At 49.4% G+C, this 18969-nt stretch overlaps 1 protein-coding gene across 1 annotated transcript in view; it reads right to left on the reverse strand.

Annotated features, from left to right (window-relative positions):
* Window positions 1–250: 250 nt before the first annotated feature.
* Window positions 251–18969, reverse strand: part of Nmt1 (N-myristoyltransferase 1) — a 40821-nt gene continuing 22102 nt past the window's right edge. The window contains exons 4-12 of the mRNA XM_052755793.1: window positions 13680–13798; window positions 10868–10959; window positions 9535–9651; window positions 8447–8617; window positions 7570–7678; window positions 6082–6252; window positions 5445–5612; window positions 4338–4475; window positions 251–3377 (exon numbers count right to left, since the gene is read on the reverse strand). Of these exons, the coding sequence (XP_052611753.1) occupies window positions 3357–3377; window positions 4338–4475; window positions 5445–5612; window positions 6082–6252; window positions 7570–7678; window positions 8447–8617; window positions 9535–9651; window positions 10868–10959; window positions 13680–13798 (1106 nt within the window). The 3' untranslated portion in view covers window positions 251–3356. The remainder of the gene's footprint in view (window positions 3378–4337; window positions 4476–5444; window positions 5613–6081; window positions 6253–7569; window positions 7679–8446; window positions 8618–9534; window positions 9652–10867; window positions 10960–13679; window positions 13799–18969) is intronic.

Consider the following 18969-nt stretch of genomic DNA (forward strand, 5'->3'; position numbering starts at 1 on the left):
AGCTTGGTGACGAAGTTCTTGCTTAGCCTTGTGAGGTAGCTGCTCTTCTGCTGCAGGGTACATCAGTGCCAGCTCCTGTGGTGGACGGGGAAAGGCTGGGGAGAAAGCCCTATGAGCTCCGAAAGAGGTCTTGGAAAGCTGGCCTGGAGTTGGTGGCCCTGGGGAGAGGGCTTTCCTGTCACCTTGCCCTAACCCAGGCCCTGCTCCATTGCCACCTGCTGCTGACCAGAGGAACACCAGGAGAGACCAGTCCATTGAGCTGCTTCCTTTATTAGAAACCAGTGAGATGTACTGAGTGGAACAATGCATTTGGTATCTCTGCCCCCACCCTGGCAATGACGCCCCCAGTACAGCCCAGAAAAGCCAGAACAAAAAAGTGAAGTCCTCTCCCTGGCCCCAGTCAACATTTTGAGTGGAATTCAAGGAAACCGTGGTCAATCTCCTCAGGGGCAGTTAGTTGTCTATAGCCCTGCCTTCATTTTGCAGCAGGACAAAATAGTCTCCTCTGGTTCTAGGGCAGGCAGACCAAGCCCCAAGAGACACTAGTTCTCTTGCGCTGTAGACAGCTCACGCAAACCATTCAGGGCCTTCGGGTCCCCAGGTTGGTTTAATGCTGGTCATCTCTGGAGACAGAATTCAATACCACAAAGACACCTGCTTCAGAGTGCCAGCATGTAAGGGGAACAAATGGCAGAGAAACTGTGAGTATTTGCAGAGCTTGGTGTGAGTCAAACTTCAGATGCCAACATCTTCAGACACAGGCACGAGTGGGGAAATCGAGCCCCATGTAGGCCTCAATCCAGGGTTAAGACCTTCCTACCCAGCTCACTCCCTACAGACTGGAGTCTGTGGTAGCATCGAGAGTCAATCCAAAGGCAGGGAGGGAAGGTCTTCAGACACAGCAGAGGACTGGGGCCAGGCCCACAGAGGCATTCCAACAGTGGCTGACTGACAGGTCAGCTGGGAGGGCCCAGGGCCCTTCTCGTTTGGTTCAAGCCAGTCACAGGGCTGCCACACTTCCAAGACTGGGGAGTGGCTTTGAACCCGCGATGGTGCTCTTTAGCCCCTATTCCCATGAGGGCTGAATGAAGACACCAGGGCAGTCTGGATAAAAACAAGACTTAAAAACAAGCCCTGAGCCAAGCCCTGCAGAGCTGGGCAGGGTGCCCATCATGAGGCAGCAGCAGAAGCGGACGGAGCAAGCCACCTGGTTTTGGGGATAGAGTTGTTGCCAGCAGATCTGTTTCTTCCAGGGCAGCCCCCTGGGACTCACTGTTTTGTTCCATGACCGGGGTCAATGAAACCAAAGCTCACTCCAGAGATTTGTGTACCCCAAATGTCAGAGGCAATTTGAGCTGAGAGCTAGCCTCCAACTGATCAAGACGAAGACAAGAGGCCTTTCTACATTCCAGGGCCGCCCAAGTAGGAAAGACTTGAGCACTTCATTCTCTAAGAGTATGGGCAGGGCGAGCCCACTTGGGCACTTAGGACAGACACGTGTCTGCTGACTGACTGTGAGGCCGAGGGTGAGCCCCGCCTCTGACTCTGCCCGTCTGTAGAACTCAGTGCATGTTTGGCCAAGAACAGCAGCAGCTTCTTTGGTCTGAGTATCTTGGAGTCACAAGTCAGCCACCTTCGCTGGCACTTGCAGTTCACAGCACAGGACACTGAAGAAGGAGGGTCCCCAGAAGCCTCTGATGAGAATCCCGCACAGCAAGGCTTCTGCCTCCAGCAGCAGTCTACAAAGCAGGCAGCATCCCAAGCACACAACTGCCTTCAGCTGAGGAGATGCAGCATTAGCATCTGCAGAAGCCACAGCCTGATGCAAACCCCTGCTCGCCCGCAGAACAGCTTCAGATCAGGGGCCAAGGCTGAGCCTGGCTCGTGGCTAAGGCTTCTTTCCCTACAAGCTCCCCCCACCCCCAAGATGCCAAGAGGTGAAAGAGGAAGGAAATTCCCCACTACGTATCATCTGGGGCTTTCTCCTAGAGCACAGGTTACAAGGAAGCTGGATGTGGCTAAGTGACAGTACAGCCCAATCCTCCTGGTCACTTGGCTGAACGCACTCAAGAATGCCCACATGGGCAGCCATGTGATCAGGGGCTTGATTACTTCCGGAGAAACTGGCAGCATCAATAACCATCACTACCACCACAAAACTCCACACGACAGCACCGGTGATCACCGGACAGTGGCAGTACTGCCCAGTCCAGATCGTCTCCAGTTACTGTTTGTGGCTGCCACTGTGGGCTGCACATCCTGGAAAGGAGATAGAGGACCACACAAGGAGATGGCTGATGGGCTGCAAGGCACAGGCAGGGGCCGGGGCTGAAGGGCCTGGGCATCCATCGCCACGCCGCCCCTACTCAGCCTCCCTGGGATACTCCCTCTATGCACTAAGATGACTTCACCAGAGCTTGCACTGATACGGTCTCCACAAGATCCCAGATATATATCATAAGGAGGTCCAAGGTGCCTTTCAAGTAGCCAACCATCCTAGGCAGTGAAGGCAGTCTCACGAGGAACACACGCCTGCAGAGTTGGCACCAGCAGGCTCAAAAGCCTTTGAAACCACTTGGTGGGATCATCCCCTGTGGGAGAAGGCCCAGGAGCTGGAAGAGGGACGCGGTTAATGAACTGTTTCCATGATTGTCACCAACTTCCTAGTCTCAGAATGCAGCAGTGGCCTCTGCCCAGGGCCGGCCTCGCCCCAGCTTGTCCTGCCATCCTGGAGACCCAAGCCCTCCCCTGAGCTGGCAGTCCTCCGCCTTCCCACCTTGTTCAAAGCCAGTCGGGTAGCCATTTCCAAGGGGAACTAGACGAGGCTCCCAGGATCCCCTTTCTCCTGCTCCCCAAGAACAGCCACCTGCTTCTGAAGAAACAATAACTGTGCCAATACATGTCTGTCTGCCACTGTCCCTGGGCTCTCATTTTGAAGAATGACTGGATTCAGCTTCTTTCTCATTAGAGACCAAACATTCTTGTACATTTGGAACATGAAAGGTATTTAAAATATTTATATATATATAATATATATACTTTTATTATTCACCCGTTAACTCCATAATATGCCAATCACGAGCTAGGTGCAGCAGTTACATCCCCTTGACCATGGCTGCACGAGGATGTTACTCATCGAAAACAGGGAGACCAGAAACATGGCCAAAGGTGACATCACGCAGCCTACGCCATTGCAATAGAATTGTCAAGTTCGCTGGCGGTTTGGTAAAGCCGGTTCAGTTCTGTTCTGTTTGCCAGAGATCTCACATTTGTGAAAGTTGGACCAAAAAGTGGTGGGGTTCCGTTTCCTGGTTTGAATTCTCAGTGGCTTTATCCAGAATCTCACTGGCAACTGGTTACTGTAACACCAACCCAACCTAGGAGAGCCAACGGGGAAAGGGCACGTTGAGTTGACAATGTCCAGGACTTTCCTGCCTCCCCAGTCCTGTGGTTCAGGCCCATTGAGCTCAGAGGAAAATATGTGCTGTGGGAGAGCAGACGCCACGCGCAGGCTCTGTACCCAGCCTTCTCTGATAGCACACTTCTATCAGACGCTTAAAGGAAAGCTGAACACTGCCAAAGCCCCCAGTTCATGGCCAGCGTGCTGTAAACACTGACTGCCCATGCCTGGCTGCCCCGAGGAGGTGGGGGACGAAGGGGCAAGAAAGGGCCACACTGAGACGAGCCTGGCAGCCCAGGACAGGAAAGACAGATCCCAATGGCTAACCACAGTAGCTCAACTCATGAGTTCCTCAAAACCGTGGGCCTCACGGTGCACGTCTGTGATTCCAGCTCCTCGGGAACAGGAGGCAGGAGAATCTTAAGTTCAAAGTCTGCTTGGGCTACAGAGTGAGTTTAAGGCCAGCCTGAGCAACTTAGTGAGCTCCTGTATCCAAAAAAGAACAAAGTATAGTGGCACACCTTCAATCCCAACACTTGAGAGGCAGAGGCAGGTAGATCTCTTTGACCTGTGAGTTCCAGGCCGTCTTGGCCTACACAGCAAGTTCTAGGCTGCATAGTGTCTCAAATTAAATTAAATACTCGTTTAAAAAAAAAAAACCCTCAAGGTACACAGTTACCTAGCATATGTGAGGCTGTGGGTTCTAGCTCCAGGACTAGTAAACAAACACAGCATAGAATGCCCTGCCCGGACAGACAGGAAAAGAAGCTCCTGGCCTGTCCATGCTCACCTGCTGGTCTGGCCATCAGATGGAACCGACTTTTCAAGGCCTGAACACCAACTGCTGAGGCCCAGATTGATGCAATACTGATGTGCTGCTGCAGCTGGAGCCGTCAGCTCCCTGCCTGGCAGCTCAGCTGCTGTGTCAAACACATACCTTCTCGGCCCCCATGCTAGGGCACTTCCAATTGTACAGGTAATACTGCAGGTTGCCGTCTCCAATGCCGAACTTGAGCTTCTCCAGGAACGTTTTGTTCTCCATGAGATCCAGTGCGTTGAACACGTCGAACCCTTTCTGCAGGACAGCAGGAGAAGTGACAACAGGTGAGGGCAGGAGGCTGCTCCCCGCCTTCCCCCTCTGTCCTAGGGGTAGCCAGCCATAGGGCATTTCCTTCAGAGGCTCCAGCTACAACCTGGTTAGCCAACTCCAGTTAGCGCTGAGGTCTCCAGATGTACTTCCCAGGACTGTCCTCAGGCCAACCTCAGGCCACCCACAGCCCAGCCTCTCCTCAGTGTCCCTCTGAGTGGATCAAAACTGGGGCCTGTTCCTCCCCGAGAAGTCCGCTGCTGTCAGCTTCCTAACTCCATGGCCACTAGACTCCCAGGTTCTCAGTGTGCACTGACTACAATATGCTTTACAGGCTGCTTGAGGCTGTGACAAGGACCCTTCAAAACTCTCACTCAATTCATCTGTTCTGGAGAAGGACTGGCCTGCCCAGAGGCTGGCCTGGGTGCGGGTGGGCACAGAAACCTAAGAAGGGCAAAAAGACTGACCTACATCTTCCGGTCGGCCACTCCAATCATTCACCAGGGCAGAGCCTAGGCTCCCCTCCCATGCCGGAGAGCCAAAAGAACCCTAACCCTGGGGCTGGCTGCCCAGTCAAGCTCCCCAGCCAAGGAGTTCAGGGACTACTGGTCCTCTTCTAGACTGGAGTTTGTGGCTGGCTGAAAACTGCTGGGACCTTGCCTAAGAGCTCAAGGCCTCCCAGCCTATGGCAGCAAACTCTTTTGTTTTTTTGTTTTGTGTTTTTTGTTTTTTTGAGACAGGGTTTCTCTGTGTAACAGCCCTGACTATCCTGGAACTCACTCTGTAGCCCAGGCTGGCCTCGAACTCACAGAGATCCACCTGGTTCTGCCTCCCGAGTGCTAGGATTAAAGGCGTGCGCCACCACAGGCCCAGCAGCAGCAAACTCTTGAGCTGTGCTCACTACTACTAAAAGCCCTCCCCTTCGAGTCTCTGAAGACCATCTGGTCTACTGCTCACCATTTTGGCTAGAACAAGGGCGTCGCTCATCAGGTCTAGAAGAGGGGTCTGGGTGTGGACGTTGTAGAAGGAGTAAGCAGCTTTTAGACTCTTGTGGGTTGGATGGTTCATGATGGTGGATGGAAGCGTATAAAAGCTCAGGAAATCAGTCACCTCCCCGTTTGCATTCTGAAGGGAAGATTAGATAAACAGGCATTGTCCCACATGCAAAGGACAGGCAGCCCGGAGACCAGGGTCCTCTCACACCATTTTCAGGGAGGCGAATGCATGGACATTGGAACAGGATGTGCAGCAAGAGGAAGCACAATGGCTAAGGGTTCTTAGCCCAGGCTGGACTGTGGGCTGAGTAACCCTGCTGGGCATAGCCAGGAATGTCTTCACGTGGCTGGCATCCTCAGACTTCAGCTTTGGCATCTAGACCACACTAGCTCAAGCAGAGGCAGAGGTAGCCTGACTAAGGGGTACAGTGCTCTCTGTTCTGTATTGAGCAGAGGCAGGGATCAAAGGGATCCTTTCAACAATGCAAACTATCACCCTGATTTGCTGAAGACCAAACAGAGATTTCAGGAAGCCTAACATGGAAATACCAGCTCTCTGGTAATCTAGCCATTTCTCTGGGAATGGACAGCCAACTCACCTCTACCACGAAAGTGTCAATGATGTTCTCTTGGGGGTAGAACCAATGCTCTACCTCCTCCTGGCTCATGACTGGCGTGAGGTGGAACTGCTTCAAGTACCTGGTGAGCAGCTGGTGCACTACTGGAATGTCCTTTTTTTCCATTGGTCGGAGCCCAGCTGTCTTGGGGTTCTGGAAGGAGGACAGCAAAGACGGTATCAGATGCCAGGCGGTGGTGTCACACGCCTTTAATCCCAGCACTTGGGAGGCAGAGCCAAGCGGATCTCTGTGAGTTCGAGGCCAGCCTGGTCTACAGAGCAAGTTCCAGGACAGGCACCGAAACAAACAAACAACCTTTTCCATTCTTTTTTTTTTTTTTCTTGAGACGGGCTCTCATGTAGCCTAGGCTGGCCTCAAGCTTGCTATGCCAAGACTGGCCTTGAACTTCTCATCTTCCTGGTCCTGCCTGCTGGGATCACAGGCACAAGACACCACACTCAGTTTTCCAAACCTGTTTTGGCAGTATGTAACTACGGTGTGGCACTCTCTCAAGGACAATGACCCACACCCACACCCATTATTAGACCCATGCCAAGGTGAGGAATCCCATGTGTATTGCAGATCAACTGATTCGGTCAGCAGACCTTTGTGCAAGCACAGTGTACGGATGACAGCCACCTGGGTGTGCTGAGGCCAGCGAAGGGAAAGAGAGTTCAGAGCTCAGATCCTGAAAGCAGACACAACTGGGATCTAGAATTGAAGACCTACTGGGTGGCGGTGGTGGCACACATCTTTAATCCCAGCACTCGGGAGGCAGGGCCAGGTGGATCTCTGTGAGTTCGAGGCCAGCCTGGGCTACCAAGTGAGTTCCAGGACAGGCACCGAAACAAACAAACAAAAATAGAATTGAAGATCTGCTCACTCCAGGCTGTACAATCTCTCAGTGCCATTCTGGGTGTGGGAGAGGGATTAGAAATCTGGCTTCTTGCCAGGCAGTGGTGGCGCACGCCTGTAATCCCAGCACTCAGGAGGCAGAGGCAGGCGGATCTCTGTGAGTTCGAAGCCAGCCTGGTCTACAGAGAGAGTTCCAGGACAGCCAGGGCTACACAGAGAAACTCTGTCCCAAAAAAAACCAAAAGAGAAAAATCTAGCCTCTCTCACAAGTCCATCAGCACCACCCTCTGCTGTCTTGGCAGCAGGGAGTGGACACTTGAGAGCTCATCACATTGCTCTGTGGAGTATGTGAGACAGACATGAGATCAAGGTTCAGTAGAGAGATCCATTTTCTATCTAGGCTTCACCTAGGCTAAAATTACAGAGAAGTGGTGTTCTCCAAGTCTATCAGCAGACAGCAGGGATGCTAAGCCAGGCACAGATTCAAGAGAACCAGGGAAACGCAACAAAAGCACCCCCTATAGACAGGAAGACACAGAACCTGGAGACCAGGGGCCGGTAAATGGAAACCTCCCCAAACCCCGACTCCTGCCCCCACCCCAGAGCACCACTGGCCTCTGGCAGTCGGTAGAGCTTCATGGTGCGCTGCATGGTCATATTTCTGCTCAGGTGGGAGAACTTCACTTCAATCAGCTTCCGAGGGTTTAGGGACCGATGCCAGTACCTGTGGGGACACAAATGTCTGGCCTCAGAGGACTCTGGCCAGTCCCACTCATCAAGAGGACAAGGGCAGGGGACCTCCAGATGGCCAGCAGGTGTCATGAGCAACTCATCAAGCCCCTTCCTGGAGGCACAGGCTCAGCTTCCTCCAGTGGGCCCGAGCTCCATGGGCCGTCGGGAGTTTTTTCTCCCGTTTTTCCATTTCAAAAGCTATTCTTTTGTTAGAGTACTGTCTGGGGAGCACACTCCGCTCCTGGAATCAGGTCAGTGGAAGATGGGTACTTGTGCCCAGAAGACTGGCAGGTCTGCTTACCCTCCTCTTCCTCCTCTTCTGTATTCACCTGGAGTTATTGTTTTTTCGGTTCTCTAGGCAGAGATTATTTGACTGTTTCAAACACCTTTCCAAGGTGAAGGCTGTCCTTAGATCACACAGGGATCAGACAAGCTACCTTTGATCCACAAAATATTCATAATGAAGCTGAGCTAAATACTTAAAACTTAAAGGCATTTTCTACAAAAACTCAGGTTTGGTCTCATCCTTAAAAAACAAAACCCTCCTCTCTGGTGGTAATCCTATCTGAGAATGTCTTTCTGGTTGGTCTGAACGACACCCTCCACTACATTCCCAAAATGTTTTCCACCTGGCTCCTGCTGGCACCCCAGCCACCCACACCCCACTGAGGAGGCACAGCAATGCTATGTCTCAGTGACATTACTCCTCAGCTTGAGCCAGGCATCTGCATTCACAACACCCACAGGAAGAAATTTTTACCTGCAGGTGCCAACAGGCTTTGGCAATACCACTCCGGCAGTGTAAACCGCTTGGAAAATGCCCTCCAGGTGGACCCGCCGGGTTATCTCTCGGATCAAAACTGGAGCCACCCTCTTGGAGCGCAGCTTCTTGTGGACGCACAGGAAGTTAATCTCCACCATCTTCTTCTCTCTTAAGAGGGAGGCAAAATGCTGACTGAGGCTTTTCCCACACAATGCGATAGGAATCTCTTCAAGCAGGCAGAGCTCCACCTGAAGTGTGCATTTTGCTGTCATCTGCACCCAGCAGTCACTACTGGGGATCCCACCCACTGCCAGTTTCTAGCTTGCCTCACATCCTCTACTTTAAAAGGGAAGTGGGAAGCCTGTGAAGGTACCACTAGCACCTCCCTGTGGAATCCGGTGAGTGGGCTGGGGAGTCCCACCTGCAGCAGACAATGAAGCAGCATGAAGAAACCCCAGAGTAAATCAAGGCTCTTCTAGATCTGAGACGAGCTTGATCTTGAACTTGCTAAGTAACTCAGGCCAGCCTTGAGCCATCGACCCTCCTTCCTCTACCTTCCAAGATACAGCTTAGATTACAGGTGTGTACCACTACTGAAAGATACTCTAAGATTCTGATCCCACAAGAATCTACAGCCTATAGACCCAGAAGACTGCAGCAGATGACCGTGAGACCATCTGAATCTGGGTCACACTGGCTCCTGCCCATTTCTGAAGCTGCTCAAGTGTGTCACCATGTGACTGGAGCAGGAATGCAGAAGTGGATGACCTCAGCATAAGTCATAGACAAAACTACCAGCTACAACTCAGAGACAGTCTCACTATGTAGCCTTGGCTGGCCTGAAACTTGCTATGTAGACCAGGCTGGCCTTGAACTCACAGAGATCTACCCACCTCTGCTACCCAAGTGCTGGGATTAAAGAGCCAACATGCATGCCAAAGCACGTGGTTCCCAGATGAGTTTTATTCCCAGCATATGGACGCCTCCACCTCACTGGCCCCTCCATCTTCCTTTCATAGGTAGACATGCAGCGTTCTTCTCCCTCCCAGAGCAGCAGGACGGTGGTGACAAGGGCTGATGCTTACGTGTCATAGATGTGGATGTTTGCTGGGATGGCACTAATGAACCCAACCAGTTTCCGACTTGAGACCACTCGAACCCCGCAGTGCCACTGTGGGAGCCAGCCAGGTGGCCGGAGAGCCCTGGAACGAAGACAGGGACAGGAGCTGTGGTACCGCTTACAGCAGGCCCTTACAGCAGGCCGGAGAGCTGCTTAGGCTCCAGAGCCATGCTGGGTGCTGACCTGAGACTACCACTTCCCTGGGGATTGACAACTACGTTTTCTTTAGGAGCAAGGCTTCCTAGACTCCAACACAATCAAGTCACAGGCATTTCTCAAAAGCATCTTTTTCTCTGTCACGCTGGAGATTGTGCCCAATCTTGCACATACATTCTAGCAAGTTCTCTGGCACTAAGCTACAGCCCAGTCTTTGCTGCTTTTTTGAAGCAAGGTTATCTATGTACCCTAGGCTGGCCGCAAACTTGTGACCATCCTGGTTCTGCCATAAGTACACCCCCTACACTAGGTTCTGTGCTTTTGTTTTTTGAAACAGGGTCTTACTATGTAGCCTCAGCTGGCCTGGAACCCTCTATTTAGAACAGGCTGGCCTTGAGTGCACACAGATTTGCATGTCTCTACCTACCTCCTAAGTGCTGCTTTTATAGGCCCGTGCCACCATGCCTAGCCTTTCTGTTCATCTCAGAGCCTGAACACGCAGGACTTTCATTTGGAAGCCAGTGGTTAGGGACTAACTTGGAAACCCTGGGCTTTGCCCCCTGCCTCTCAGAGCATCTCTCTCTCTGCTTTTCCTATCCATTGGAGTGATCTCACTCCACTTTGGCCTCATGCTTCTTGGATGTTAAATGTAGCCCAGGCTAGGAGATGGCCCATCCAGGATAAGCTATTTCCTATAATTGAGCGTGCTTATTAACTAGGTAGTAAAGAACTTTTCTTTCAAATCTTAGTAGGTCTCATCTACTGTTCTCTCTAGAAAAGGTTACCATATGGTAGATAATCTTTGCTTCTGGGTACCAATTCTGCTCGTCTCCCTCAGCCAGTCTATTTTAAGGAAGATTTCTGTTCTAAGCACCACTTAAAGCAAGTCTCCAGATGCACGGACTCAAGCACACAGCAGTTTGCCACTCAAAGACTGCCTCTCGGGAAAGATGAGAACTCTGTGTTCTTTTGTGGTTCTGTTCTCTGCTTTGCCCTTAAAACTGGCAGAGACCTTGGAGCTGGAGAGCAGGCCATTACCAGACACTAAGCCTTTGGAGCCTAGCCTCCAGAACCATGAGAAATTAACTTCTACCTTTTACAAGTTAGATAAAATTATAATAAAGACACTCCTTACAACTTACCACAAAAGAAACTCTGGGGAATAATCAAATCGGAACATGTTATCATCATCTTCCACATAGTTCTCATTCAGGAGGGTGTACAGTTCTTTCAGCTGCAGAGAAATAAGTAGCTCATTGAGGTGTTCTGCCAAGTAGAAGGCAACTCCAATGCCCTGTAGCTCCTAGCTTCATTAAAAGGACAAGGCTATCTACCAAAATCACCTCTAGTCTCACAAATCTGTGTCATCCCAGGCATGGCAAAGACTCTTTTAGAGTAAGTACCCATGGTTGCGATAAAAACCAGAACCACTAGGGGGCAGATTCACATACTTCATTACACAGCAGCATTAGACCATCATCTATTGATCAGAGGAAGCTTGCCGTTTGTCTGTGAACATGCTTTGGAGAAATGATTTTGGGGGCTGGTCAAGAACTACTTGACTGCCATATTATTAAAAAAAGAAAAAAAAGTTTGGTTTTTTTATCATCTAGCCCATAAGATTTTGTCCTTTTTCAGCCTTCGTAGCCTCCCATCAGCGGTCCCAAGTCTAAGGACCTGAGTTCAATCCTTGAAACTCACATAAAAGTAGGAGAGAACTGACTTCATGGAGTTGTCCTCTGACCTCCACAGGTACACCATTGCTGACCCTCTCCATCTCCCGTCTCCCTAGCTCCCAGCCCTGCTCTCTCCAAACAGATCTGTTCCTAAACCAGGTATGGTGGACAGGGCTCTTAAGTTAAGGGGGGATAAGCCGGGTGGCAGTGGCGCATGCCTTTAATCCCAGCACTCGGGAGGCAGAGCCAGGCGGATCTCTGTGAGTTCAAGGCCTGCCTGGTCTACAGAGTGAGATCCAGAACAGGCACCAAAACTACAAAGAGAAACCCTGTTTTGAAAAACCAAAAAAAAAAAAAAAAAAAAAAAAAAAAAAAAAAAAAAGTTAAAGGGGAGGACGGGGGACTATTCACATTTTCATCATTCCTTACAGAGGAAAAATTCCAAACTCCTAACCCCCTGATGTTAAAACAAGAGGAGAGCCGGCGTGCTGGTGCAGGCTTGCAATCATAGCACTCAGGGGCCTGAAGCAGGTCTGACTCAAATTCAAGGCCAGCCAGGGTTATATAATAAGACTGTTTCAAAGGGAAAAGAGAACATGGCTCGGGGAGAGAGCAGCTGGCAGATTACTTGTCTACAGTCCAGGGCACACAGAGCTCTGTGTTCAGTCCCTAGCACCATATAGTCAGGTGCTGGTGACACATACCTGCAATACCAGCAGACATCTACCTAAAAAAACAGACGCAAAACAAATGCTAGGCATGGTGGTGCACGAATGTAATCCCAGCACTTGGAAGGGAAATGGAGCTCCATGAGTTCAAGGCCACCTTGGTCTATATATATAGCAAGTTCCATGCCTGCTAGGGCCACATAGTTAGACCCTGTCTCAAAACCAAAACCAAACAAGAACCAAACATATGGATGCACACTTGCACATGCACACTCACAGGTATGCACATGCTGCCCCCATACACATATCAAGAATAATAAGGAGCTGGAGAGATGGCTCAGTGGTTAAGAACATTTGCTGCTCTTCCAGAGGACCCTGGTTCACTTCTCAACACCCAGATCAGGAGGCTCACAACCATCTGTAACTGTAGCTATAGGGGATACACTGCCTCTGACCTCTGTGGTCCCCCAAACTCATAAGCACTGTGCTGGTTAGTTTTTGTCAACTTAACACAATCTAGACATATCTAGGAAGAGGGAATATTAATTGAGAAAATGCCTCCCTAAGAGTAGCCTGTTTCTGCCCTGACTTCCTATCAGTTATGGAATTGTGAGCCAAGAATTCTAAGTTGAAACAAACCCTTTCCTCCCCAAGTTGCTTTTGTTTGTGGTGTTTTATCATAGTAACAACCCTAAGACAGACATATACCCACATGCAAACTCACATTAAAAGTAAATCTTTAAGCCAGGTGGTGATGTCACACATCTTTAACACTAAGCACTAGGGAGGCAGAGGCAGGCAGATCTCTAAATTAGAGGCCAGCCTGGTCTACAGAGCAAGTTCCAGGACAGCCAGAGATACACAGAGAAACCCTGTCTTGAAAAACCAAACACAAAAACAAACAAACAAACAAAACAGACCAAGAAATAAAAAAATCAGACATGGTGGATTTCACCTACAATGGCATCACTTGGGAGGCTAAGCAGGAGAGCCAAGAGTTCAAGGCCAGCCTAGACTACAGTGTAAGATCCTTTCTCAGAAAAACTAACCACAGGGCCAGCAAGATGGCTCAGCGGGTAAAGGTGCTTCCCATTCACCTTGACCTGTTTGTCACACAGGTGGAAGAGAGCTGACTCCACAGGGTCTTCTGACCCGCACACATGTGTATGTCCATACACATACATCACACACAATAACAACACATAAACAGAACAAGTTTCAGCCGGGCAGTGGTGTCCCACACCTTTAATCCCAGCACTTGGGAGGCAAAGAGGCAGGTTATCTCTGTGAGTTAAAGGCCAGCCTGGTCTACAGAATGAGCTCCAGGCCAGACAGGGCTACATAATAGAGACCCTGTCTCAAAACAAAACAAACAAACAAAAGAAAGCAAAAGCAATAGCAAAGGAATAAAAATAAATAAGAAACAAAAGGGGAAAAAAAGAAGACTAAACAACGGGAAACTTGAGAGGACAGCTTTCAGCCTTACAACTATGAGATGCTAACCACTACTGTGTGGAGTCGGGGGCGTGCCCAGAAAGTACCAGGTGCGGTTTGTTCAGCCCTCTGTGGCTCAGAAGCTAGGGTCCCGCCTGCAAGCCAGGCCTACTCACCACACCACGGTCTCCCAGGTCCAAGGCATCCCAAATGAAGCCCTGGGGTAGAGTGTAGGGCTCCTGTCGAATGTTGTCCTTGTCCGGTTCCACTGGCCCATGGGTGTTTACCACTTCACCTAGAAGAGCACAGCCAGGAATCAACTGTCAGCCTCCAGCATCGGGGAGGGAGAGCCCTTTTAAAACATTCACTGGAGGGCTGGGGATGAGGCTCACCTGCTACAGTGGTCACCTTACTTACACAAAGGCCTGGGTGTGATTCCCAGTACTTCATAACCTGGGCATAGTGGTGCATGCCTATAACCAGCACTCAGTGGGGGCAGAAGGGTCAGAACTTCAAGGTCATCTTCCACTACACAGTCAGGTTAAGGCCAGTCTGGGCTACACAAGACCCTATCTGAGGGAAAAAAAATTACCAGAGCTAATTTCCCTTGTCCCTAGGAACCATGGAGCTGAAGAACCAACCAGGCTTGGCAACTGTCAACTCTTTCTCCAGTCACCGTTGGTCCCTAGTTGAGGGGAAACTGGAAAGACTCTGTGGGATCTAAGGTGCCTCACTTCTGGAAATCCTTGTAAATCTCCCTTGGGCTCCTACGTAGTGGGAACTGTTTGAGCCATGCCCTGAAGCATCGCCCCTAGTGAGGCAGCCGTAACTATTACACCTGCCTATGACTTTGAGGAGGCCATGAGCACCAGATATTGGGATAAATCCACATTGTCTATTTAATGATCAAGGGAACCGATTTGGGGGTAAACTCACAACCACAGGAGATTTATCACAGGGTCTGGGAAAGCTGAACTATGTCCCATGCTGAACGGCTTGGTCCAAAATCTCAGAATCCAGAACCACAAGGTAGCCAAGAGGGCCAGCATATGTACATCCCAGGTCTTAGGGTCCCTGGTGGCCATGCATTTAAATAACTTAGAATTCTGCTGACGTGAGACACGAGCTCCTGGCAGCACCGATCTGATCCCAAGAAAATGTTGGGCTTTTAAGACACTCCGTTTGGAAGTTTGTCTTCTTTCTGGCATAACGGCCTGCTGGGCAAAGAACTGCCCTTACCTCGACTGCTGATAGTATGAATGCTGTCCTTTCCTGATGAGTGGGACACAAAGAAAAGCGACTACTGAACTCTGCCAAGACAGGGTAAGATGGTCTTTCAAAATTCCTGCTTCTGAAAATGTTCTGTCAGATATTCTAGGCCTGTAGCCAAACTGGATGCCCCAATGGTGCTAAGAAACTTTAGGTGACTATCCAGGATGCCAGCTGTCTCTATTCTTGAAAGATTTCCCATTTTCTCAGGTATTATTATATTCCTTCTCAGGTCTTTGATGGGGTTAAAGACTAACAGTTACAATCTTCTTGTATCTTAGCTAGAACATACTAAGTACTAGATTCAGATTCTTCAGAATAGGACAGCTTTTGAAATAATCTAACATACCATATACCTGCGTTCTGGACATCTCTGGATTTTAGTATGTGTCTCTTGTTTGATGTTGGTCTTGTTGGTTGTAGTTCCATCTGTTTATGTCATTAACCTTTATTTCTCCTTGATAATCATTCCTATTGTATATAGTTTTGTGTTAGGTTAGAACTTTCTTTTTTTTTTTTTAATTTTTTAAACTTTATTTTATATGCATTGGTGTGAAGGTGTCAAATCCCCTGGAACTAGAATTACAGACAGTTGTGAGCTGCCATGTGGGTGCTGGGAATTGAACCTGGGTCCTCTGGAAGAGCAGCCAGTGCTCTTAACCGCTGGGTCATCTTTCCAGCCCTAGAACTTTCTTATTTAGACAAAAAGGGAAGATGTAGTGGGTAGGTGTTTGAGCCATGCCCTCAAGCAGCGCCCCTAGTGAGGCAGGCTGAGCTGTTACACCTGCCTGTGACCTTGAGGTACTGGCCCCTGGGGTGTGGCCACTGGGGACCCTTCAGACCTGGGATACAAGCATGCTGGCCCCTCTTGGCTACCTCATGGTTCTGGATGCTGAGATTTTGGACCAAGCCGTTCAGCATGGGACATAGTTCAGCTTTCCCAGACCCTACGATAAATCTCCCATGGTTGTGAGTTTACCCCTAAATAAATTCCTTTGATCATTAAATAGACTCCATGGATTTATCCCAATACTCCTGAATGACAAATATTCATCACAGCTAATCTGGCTTCCTGCCTTCTGGTTGGTGCAGAGTGTCCTCATGTTCTAGCCCAGACACCCTTCCCTGACCTGAGGAGATTTGTAAGGAGCTGCAACAAGGCTGCCTTTGTGTCAAGAGCAACAACAAAGGACTGGGCTTACTCCTCAGTCAGATGATGGCTTCTAGGAGCCAGGCTCTCTCAGCCTTGAAGCCTCAGCTTCCAGCCCTGTGGGCCAGTTAACTGCCACTGCCAGCGCAGGGCCTCAGTGCTTTGAGCCCTACAAATGCCTTTGGGCTGAATCACCGGTCTGCAGATGCTGCCGGGAAGCCTCCCTGACACATCCCCCGTCTCTGTGAGAGAGCTGGGGAGGCTGAGATGGAGGCTGGAGAGGAAAACCAGGCAGTCAAGGAGTCAACCTTTGTTTTTTTAAGACAGGAGAATGCTAAGTAGCCCAGGCTGGCCTTGTGCTCACAGCAATCCTCCTGTCTCAGCCTCCTAATGCTGGATTACAGGTATACACCAGATACCCAGCCGTCTGATTACTTCCAGTTGTTCTCAGTCACTTACTTTTTTTGCCTCCCACACCTGCTGTGCAGAGCCCAGAGCAGCACAAGGTGGAGGGCCCGCTGAGGCGCAGAGGTACAGGGAAAAATGAGAAGAAAACGTCTGCTCCCCTCAACCAGGAAAGAATGGCATGATCTGAAGAGGAACTGAAGGCTCATTCAGAGCATGTAACAACTGTTCCAGACCAAAGCTCCTGAAACTGTATGTCATGACCCGAGCTTATGTACGTGAGAGTGTGAGGTGTCAGGAAAAATGTGGTAATAGTAAATGGTTTTGAACACACGTACCAGAAGCAAATTGAAAATTAAACATGTACCAAATCTGAGATATTCCAGACAGTGTTCTTTGATTTCACTGTAGCCTTGGCTCTGAACACACATGTGCATGCCAACGTGCTATGAAACATCAATGAAGTCTGCCTTAGAAACCTTGGCTCAGATTAAGACTACTGTACAGGGCTGGAAGATGGTGCAGTGATTAAGAGCATGGCTGCTCTTCCGAGGACTCCAGGTCAGTTCCCCGCACCCATGTCAGGTGGCTCATAATGGACCTGTAAGGCCAGTTCCAGGGGACGTGGTCCATGGCACCCTTTCCAGCCTCTGGGGCAAACGCATACCTAAAACAAACACAGGAACAGGCACATAAAAATGTAAGCTTATTTATTTTATTTTATTTCTTGATGTGTATGAGTGCTTTGCCTGCTTGTATGCATATGTACCATAGTGTGCCTGGTGCCCATGGAGGTCAGAAGAAGGGGTCAGATGCCCTGGAACTGGAGTTATAGATGGTTGGCAATCACCACATAGGTGCTGGGAACTAACCTGGGTCCTCTGTAAGAACAAGTGTTCTTAACCATGAGCTATCTCTCCAGCTCCCACATAAATAAAAAATAAAATCATCAACAAATTCTGTTTTATAGTAAAGGCATATATCCATGCCCAGAAGGATTTAGTTCTTTATATGAAAATAAAAACTATATCTGGTGGGGCAATAGTGGCATACACCTTTAAATCCCAGCACTTGGGAGACAGAGGCAGGCAGATTTCTGTAAGTTCGAGGTCAGTCTGGTCTACAAATCGAGTTCTAGGACAGCCAGGGCTACACAGAGAAATCTTGTCTGGAAAAAGAAGAAAAAAAAAAAAAAAGCATACTCTTATGCAAAGGTTTTTTTTGGAGGGGAGGAGGGGAGAGTTCAAGACAGGGTTTCTCTGTGTAACAGCCTTGGCTGTCCTGGAACTCACTCTGTAGACCAGGCTGGCCTTGAACACACAGAGATCCTCCTGCCTCTGCCTCCCAAGTGCTGGGATTAAAGGCATGCGCCACCACGGCCTGGCTTGTTGTTTTGTTTTTTCCAGACAAGGTTTCTCTGTGTAGTTTTGGTGCCTGTCCTGGATCTCACTCTGTAGACCAGGCTGGCCTTGAACTCACAGAGATCTACCTGGCTCTGCCTCCGGAGTGCTGGGATTATAGGTGTGTGCCACCACCGCCCAGCTGCAAATGCTTTTTTGAGACATTATCTCATGTAGTACAATCTGACCTCAAACTCACTGCATATTGGAGGCTAGCTTTGAACTCTTGATTTGTTTTAATTTTCAGCAATATTTTTAGTAATTTCATACAATGTATCTGAACAGTCACCCCCAAACTTCTCCCATTACCATTCCCACCCAACTTGAGGTTTTATTTTTCTTTCTCCACTGAGTGCAATTTCTGTTGTCCAGCCAGTGGTGGGAGTGGAGCCTGCCCTGGTGTGTAGTGTACCGACCAGGGGTCACATCATTAAAGAAAACCCACTCTCCCTCTCCCAGCAGCTATCAAATGCTAACAGCTCCTCAGCTGGTGGTGGGGCTTTGTGTCCGCCTTCCTTGCACAATGCTGAGGTTTTGTCTGGAAGAGCCTGAGCAGGCGTGTGCACAGTCACAACCGCTGCAGTGTCTGCAGAACACTTTCTCTGATGCTATCACCACCTCTTACAATTGTTCTCCCTCCTCTCCTGTGAAGATCCCTGAGCCTTGGGAGGAGAGGTGTGATGTAAAGGTCCCATTTAGGGCTGAGCACCCTACAGTCTGCCAGAGGCCATAGAATATACAATACAGCAGATGACAACTAATATTCAACAAGTCGACCCACCAGATGAATAACTCTCTGATGGGGAGCCCCACTAGGCAAAGACCGTGGGGTTACTGGCTGTGGACACCGTTTGTTTCTGTCTGTAATGTTCTCTGTGCTGCCACAGTTCCTCCCTAAAAACAACAGCTATGGGGTTCTTTCCACAGCCCATCGGTGGTGTGGTTTGTTCTTTTGGGGCATATATATCTGTGGAAGGTCAGGAAGATGATTTCGTCTTAAGCTGTACAATTTTGATGAATAGAAATAATACTGGGATATTTTTTATTGCTCAGATTGACACAGGAAAATAACAATATTCTCAGTTACAAAGACAGCTTTTTATACCATTAGCTGATTTAAGACCTCAGAGCAAATTCAAAGCAGACTAGTTGCCCCTGCATATGAACCGAACAAGGTCAGACATGAAGCAACTTCAGAATGTAACTCCCTGCAGCAACTGACTCTGCATGAACTCCTAACCA

Source organism: Peromyscus californicus, unplaced genomic scaffold (genome assembly GCF_007827085.1).
Source record: "Peromyscus californicus insignis strain IS unplaced genomic scaffold, ASM782708v3 Scaffold_3__1_contigs__length_106647218, whole genome shotgun sequence".
NCBI lineage: Eukaryota > Metazoa > Chordata > Mammalia > Rodentia > Cricetidae > Peromyscus > Peromyscus californicus.